The following is a 7,713-nucleotide window of genomic DNA, read 5'->3' on the forward strand; positions in this document are numbered from 1 at the left end:
ATTCTTCTGTTCCCAGCTAAAATATACTCTTCAGAAATGCTAAACATCATATTGCGGATTGTTGTGATATGATGAGTCAGGATAGACAATGATATGACTTCCATGTATAATCTTATAAGTTAGATAGTCACATCATGACAAATCTACAATTTTAGACTAAGGCATATAAACATAGCATTACTGATGAAGAAGTAAACCATAATTCCACAAATTAAGTGGATAATATCAGGCTGAACGTCTATGAGTTCGCGACATATTCACATATAATTTTCATTTTCACTCCAGGATTTCTTCGGATAATCTGAGTCCTGCATTTTTCCACTGAATAGGGCAGTGTATCGAAAGAAAGTTTATCCAATTCATCCACTGAGTGGTTGTATTTGTTATCGACTGACAAACTTGTTGTCGTCCCTCCATAGACCCTTTTCAAATTACACTGCACAAGATTCCAAGTCACCCAGATTTGTGGCCAGACTGCATTTAGACCAGTAGTAAAAGACCAGATATATATGATATCGACTACTGTTTTGTGACTAATGACTTGAAAATGTCCCAGACTGAGTGATGAGCAGTCATAATCTGATTTTTTCAATGGTAAGCGACTGATTCAAAATCTTAACATTGCACTTCTAGTTTTGAAAAGTGTGCAAATAGTACCTTATAGCTGTGCTCAAAGTACTACTAGCAACAGTGCAGTATATGAAACTGACAGTCACAAATTCGAATCATTTAAAGAACATCATTCACTTCAAGTTCATAAATTTGGCTTTTTATTAAGTATCAAACAACCTGAAACTAGATTTCAGGGTTTCATGTCGATAAGTCCCAAACGCACAACACCGGAACGACTTTTAAAATTTACGTAACGTAACCTTGAGTCACGCTGCAATTTACGTTCTGGACCGTCGTTATTTGAAGTTTAAACTAAGTGCTGTTAGTAAAATTGCTCTCTGTGTTTACTATTTCCGATTCTGAATGTATTTACAGACGTCGCATAATGTCACGTTTGGAATTTCAAGGTCTCAGTCATCTAAACATGTACACTTTTAAAACGTTCTATAGAAATCATGTAGTTAGTTTGTAGGCACGTACCATTTATAACAGGGAAAAAGTTTAGACCTGTTGGTTTCCACTGCAAAGTTTTTCTCATGTGACTTTTGCTATACTTGCCTGCACTTATACATTTAGACGTTTAATATTTATACAAACCATTTTCCAGTGAAATTCCGGAGTACGTTGAGAAAATAATGGTTTTGTCTAGTTTACTTGAAACCCACTGAATTTTCCAATGAGGCTCTCTGAAATTGCTCAGCTGGTTCGTTTCCTTAAAATTCTGATTTTGTAGGAACTGAATTTAAAATTCCAAATGATACATTGTTTTTACAAATAACCAGTTTTTCACCTGATTTTGAGCTAAGCTCATGCAGAATTTCACAAAATGAAGCAATCAAATTTGTTCACCCGTCAGTTTCGTGACACTAAAATAAAGTCGAAATAGCTCTTAGAGGATACATTATTTTTGATCGAGTTCGTCGTATGGTACCATAATGTATTATATATTTCCAGGCTTGTTACGATACTCAAGCCAACCTGTTTCTACATATGTTAGTCATGACCAAAGTAATACTTTATGTGAACAACACTTGAAATCTTGAATTCTAGATTGTTATTTCGAGTTTATTTTCTTTTGTTCTTGTAATTAACAGTTATTTGTATATCTTTATCAGTCAGTGAGATTCGACGCAAATCCTGGTACGTATGTACATCAGTATAAGTGGTCTATTTTTGTCATTGTGCGAAATTAAGAGAATATAAGGCTTTTGCTCACATTATTATAGACAAATTATAAACTTTAGTGAGCATCAACGGTTCTCTAATGCTCTGAAATAGCCTATTGTGCCAAACGAAGTAATGTTTAAAGTTGTGTGCTATGTCATAATGAATTTCTACGTTAAGTTTTGAAGGAAGTATCGGCGAGACTGTAGTTTATGGTCGATCTTTGTGAAACACTAACGACCTTGAGAATATTAGGTACGAGTTATAAATTAATGTGGTGGGTTAGTATTAGTATTTACAGCTGGGCATTAGGGTTAAAAATTGGATTTAGGGTTTCATCAAGAACTGACATCAGCTATAATGCCATAATTCTATTTGGCCATATAGATGAGTGAATTCCTCACCAATATCCAAGACCTGTTTTACATCTAATTGGTTTGTCCATAAATTATAGTATTACGTTTTTGTTCAAACTATTACGTATATGCTTTTTGAAGTACTTGAGAGAATTACAAGATGGTACACACTTTTTGAAATTCCTCTATAAGACTAAATATATTATCACATTAGTTTGGGTTTACTTCACTGCATTACATGACACGTAAAGCTCAATAATGAGTTAGTTCTCCTTCCTTTAACGTAAAAGTATCAAGCTGTGTTATTTCTGTTTCAGATTGTGTTCATCACAGATGAAAGAGGATTCTAATTGTCTTCGAGAAAGGTTTGTTATCGTCAAACGTTTTCATTTCGGTCAGGGTTCTCAATTTGTTCAAGTCATCACGAGGAGCTCTTACACAAAAGCATTTTGAAAAGGAATTTTCTGACGTATCACTCACTACCATTCTACCCATCTTAAATGCATTACAAAAGGAGGGGATGTTGGATGTTTTGGTTAATACAGATAGGACTTTATCATGGCAACTTAGAGATCAAGATTCGACTGAGTAAGCAAACGCAGAACATATCTTAATTTTTACCAGAAAGTTAAAAAGCTTATCGGATTTGGAAGAACGTTTGGTTTACAATGCTATACGTAACGCCGGCGAAGACGGTATATTGCTTCTAATCTCATTTCCATACCTTAATCTCTAATTCAGCTGCATCATTAAAGCTAATTAGTTCAGAAACTAAACTGCCTCAAAATCGCATACCTAGGATACTAAAATCACTAATTTCTAAGAAGATGATCAAAGAAGTGCCGATGGCTGTTGGTCACAAACAGAAAGTTTACTTGCTAATGGAATTAGAACCCAGTGAAAAGTTGGCTGCAAATACATTATTTGCCGGTGATTCTGGTGTGGATGCAGAGTTTATTTCTATTTTAAGAACAGCCTGCCTAAAGTATCTTCAGGATAAGGTTCTCGTGTGACATTCTGACACACATTTTATAGGCGATTTCAGCTTCTCATATTGCTGATCCATTAGAACGTCGGCAAGCTTCATATGTTTCTTGTGAAGAAATTCATCGTTTTATCACTAACACAAAAATTTGCACGGTAAGCCCTAAAGCGATACAATATTCTTATCAAGCTGAACCCTAGATAAGCTGTATTTTTATATTTTGTGACAAACAACAATCTTAGATTAACACAAGATATTACCGCAAATTCCACCTCTGATTAATGCGAATTACTAACTATTACTGAACCTCTGAGCGAGCAGACTACCTGGTATTCTGTACAAAAATGTCGAAAATACCTATTGTACACTGATTGTTTTCACCTTTACATCTAGTTTCATTGGTGGACTTTGAGAAGTATATTCATTTATACTCAAAATTATACTATAAAAGTGATAACTTAAAGTAAGAACCTGTTTCCAAATCATGGAAAATTTAATACTACATCTTTCGGTCAATATGTACCGGTAATTCTGCAGAAATAACAAGTATATGTACACTAATAAACAGAGAGCGATCTCTGTGTAGCATTTTTTCTCATAGTCTATTTACTTCTGAACTGTTTCACAGATAAATCCAAACAAAACGGTTTTCCTACTTTCTGGCGACATAATCTCATTTCGGTTTTTCATAAATTTATATGATAAAAAGAATGGTATATTTTTTGGAGGTTTTATGATACAATTTTTTTTATTTCCTATCTTGTACATACTAAATAACTTAGTTTTGTTAGTCAAGTAATAGCTGTTAATCTTTGATACTTTTCCGAAAGTGGAAAATAACTCTCGTTAACAAAAATGACACGATAGGGCAACCTTTTACATGTCTAACCATAAAGCGTAACATATTAGGCAAATAGTTGTATTCGTTTGCTGCGTATGACTAGCTGCTTTCTATTTTTTTAAGATGTTAATGGGTATAACTCACAAAGTACAAGTTAGTATTCTCATTTGTGGACTAGATACTAAGTGTGTATAACATTGAGATAATTCATATTTTGTTCGTCAATTAATTCAGTATCCTCTAGAATCACCGAGTAAAGATCGGATTCATTTATGACAGTGCCTTCGAACTATTTAGTTGGTGGATATACAACGGAATGCATCCATTACCGTGCTATGAGCAAAACACTTGTAAGCTGGGTTCTACTTAGCATTCGCTAAACGTTTACAATAAATAACTGTGGTGGGAAGTCAACATATCTTTGCTTTGTCTATTTGCTACACTGTTTCTTTTTGAAGATGAATTCAATGTTATTCTCTAAACCATTAAGACAGTTAGTTAACCACAAATTTAGAACACTATTTGGTTTTGCATTGTGAAGTTATTTCAGAATTTCATATTTTTAACGAGTGGATAATGGTCACAAAGCGTAGACACAATGATCACATTTTGTGGTTTAAGGACAGGTAGATCTGTGCTTATCAATGTCGCTAGCTGTCATGTGATGTTATTTTTCGTTTTCCGAACTAAATGAGTTATTTCAGATGGTGCATCGGTAGTATTTCTTCTTTGTTTGACTTCATCTATGTATTTTGATGTTTGAATGAGCGACCAATAGTTCTTACAAGATTTATGCCCCTCTAAACGAACGTGAGTTCCCGGTTAGTTTCTATAACACCTACCCCATGAATATATTTTAAGGTCTTTAATTGGTAATATTTGGCGACATTTATTGTCAATCAGTAATAAAATTTACCCTTTATTACACTTCAGTAGGTATTTTTCCTAAGAGCTAATTAGTATTCAGATGATACGAGTCTGTTAGCTTAGGGTGAAATTTCCCGTACATACAATGGACATTGATAGTCGAGCAAGTTTTAAAATCCTTTTTCCGATAAGTCAAAGTATCATAACATAGTTTACTGAATTCTCATCACAAACTTACGTTTGGTACATCTTTTGCGCTCCATATAAACTTAAAGATAGGTGATATGAAAATAAGCTTCGGTAAACTAAACCCATTTTCCTCTGAAGATTGAATTTAAAATTCATTTTATGAATTTATTTTTAAATGTTTAATAAAGTTGACCTTACTATCCGAATAAATTCTTTGCTTGTAAATTAAGTTACCAAGCTTGCCATTTTATTTTTACCAAATTATTAGGTTATAGTAAAATTAATTAAAAACTTGGACATCAGGATTTTTATTAAGTGGATTTTGTAACGGTTACAGCTTTTGAGGATTGGTGCAAGAGGTATTGAACCAGGAAATGTATTTTTAAAACCATGTTGTTAAATGAACAATATATTTACCTCTGACATTTATCAGTCGTTTGTAGTTATGCAACCTTACTTTACATACTGAACTTCAGTCTGTTGCGTCATACGCTCAAACTTGTCACTACCTACTAAGATTTAGACAGCTAAGTAATGGTATTAGAAGCCCTCACCTGGTAGATTTTACACATGATCTTACAAACGAACGCAAATGTCGTTGCTAAATTGTGCGTGAAAAGATTTTATCAGTACAGTGTGTCACTGCCTAGAGTTCTTAATGTATGAGAGATCATAGGAAATACATATCTAAGCCTTACACCGAAAATAGGAATTTATTATTGTAAAGGATTTGGAGGTTTTATGCATTGAAAATCTATAGTATAAAATAAAGTGATATTATTAAACGAGCAAGCTACTGGAGATTAACACCAACATTTTCACAGTGCTTTTATTTTAGGAATTAGAATATCAGATGATAGATTGCGTAAAACTTACTTTTATATTTGTTGTGTATGTTATTTAGGTGTAAGTAATTTAAAAGTTTGCATAACTCCTGTCTTTGATATCGTGACGTTCTTAGGTATCTATGACTGTTCAGGATGTCCAATGTGTCCTTGAAGTTTTAAAGTTTGGGGGCGAACTGGAAACACGTATTACTTCTGAAACATCTGAACAAAGTACTAGTTTTGGAATACTTTATCGACTAGCTACACAAACACCATCTGTTGCAAATTTGGCTAATATTCCTTGTACAATATGCTTGGTAAGTGTTCCTGATATCAAGCTGGTTAATTTAATATTCAACTGGTGAGATTAAACAATTGTTGTACTAGTCTATAGATATTCTTTAAGAAAACGAGTGCCCAACATTTGTAGATGTTGTGTGTAATAAATTATGGTTTTATATTGTTTGCTTTATTATTTAGTTTTATGAAAGTAGACCTGTAAGAAAGAGTGTAGATCATCGGATAGATTTTATTTCGTTGATTTTACTTTCAGAGCTATACACTCGCATGTACGTATATATAAAAGCATATTCTTCATATTTGATATTGATTCACTGATAAAATAAAATGCAAACTTAAGGATGAGGAAATTTCGGAATCCTATGTAGTTGTTTATGTGGAAATCAAAGCTTACTTTTGTTAGATACTTTTGAAATGTATTATAGAAAGGGTTTCTAAATCTTAAATTTGTTGTGTACAATGACATTTCTCTCAATAAACTTTACATAAACTGATTTTGTTATTGAAACTCAGCATCGAAATATTTCACATACCAGTTTTTAAAATAATCAGTCGAGTAGTGTATTGGGGGTTAAAGCATCTTCCTCTAGACCATTAAATTATAGGTTCGAAGCCTGTTTCATTTCACCTTGGCCAGTCGTAGCAAGCTCATTAGCCTCCATACAAAAATCCTTGTTCGAAATCCAGTACTTAAATGTCAATGATTAACAATACTATTATTAAATTCATAGTCTTCTGTATCAATAATTATTACTCATATAACTAATAAATCTTTCGTCGTCATGACTTTCCATCATATTTTCATAAATAATTTCTATTTATTTTAAACAAATTCCATTTAGTGTCGAAAGGACTGTCGTCCAGACGGACCAATCAATCCTCAATCATGTAAACTTTTTCAAGAATTTCTTGAGTTCTGACGAAGATTGTATAATGACCAGCTATATGCATTTTTAAAGCACTATATTCTAAAACATTGCATATTCACTTCATATTAAAAAGATTCATTGTTGGTCTTTCATGCTTGCTTTTACCATTGTGCCGGCGAATAGTAATTTTATTTTTATTGTCGTGCCGCTTTGTTTATTTTATTCTTGTTAATCAAATAGAAATATTTTTGAGTTTTTATTATCTCAATTTAATAAAAAGATGATATAAGTACACGGTTCCAAACAATCATAACTGTTGGTGTTTTGACAATGATTTAAGCATTGAAATTGTTGATTAGTAAATTATTTTCCTCTTCGGCGTTTATAAATCAGTTACAACTAACTGTGGGTGTATAAATCTGTTAAGTTTGTGCGTGGAAACGATTAGTACAACTTTTTTACCTATAGTATGCAAATTTATGGACTACCCATTTGTCAACTTTATCCATTCACAATGATTGTTCAGAAATTTATAATAGACATCTAAATAGTAGTTTATATTTAGTAAGGCCTTAGTGAGGAAAAGAATGTAAAGCATTTTTCTAATAATATGTTTCTACTATATAGATAAAATTATAAGTTCCTCGGTATGAATTTGTTTTTTTCCTAGATTATGTGTCCAGTTACGGGCCTTTATTACACT

The 7,713-nt window shown here is 32.7% G+C and overlaps 1 protein-coding gene across 1 annotated transcript; it reads left to right on the forward strand.

Moving 5' to 3' along the window:
* The first annotated feature begins 2,460 nt into the window (after nt 1-2,460).
* Nucleotides 2,461-7,301, forward strand: Smp_165980 (rna polymerase III (DNA directed), 39kD subunit-related). The gene is made up of 7 exons (XM_018793503.1): nt 2,461-2,497; nt 2,532-2,720; nt 2,757-2,827; nt 2,874-3,133; nt 3,168-3,272; nt 5,976-6,158; nt 6,984-7,301. The coding sequence occupies exons 1-7, from the start codon at nt 2,466-2,468 to the stop codon at nt 7,059-7,061; spliced, it is 918 nt and encodes a 305-aa protein (XP_018648008.1). The 5' UTR covers nt 2,461-2,465; the 3' UTR covers nt 7,062-7,301.
* The last annotated feature ends 412 nt before the right edge of the window (nt 7,302-7,713 follow it).

The sequence above is a fragment of the Schistosoma mansoni genome, chromosome 1 (genome assembly GCF_000237925.1).
Source record: "Schistosoma mansoni strain Puerto Rico chromosome 1, complete genome".
In the NCBI taxonomy this organism is placed as follows: Eukaryota; Metazoa; Platyhelminthes; class Trematoda; order Strigeidida; family Schistosomatidae; genus Schistosoma; species Schistosoma mansoni.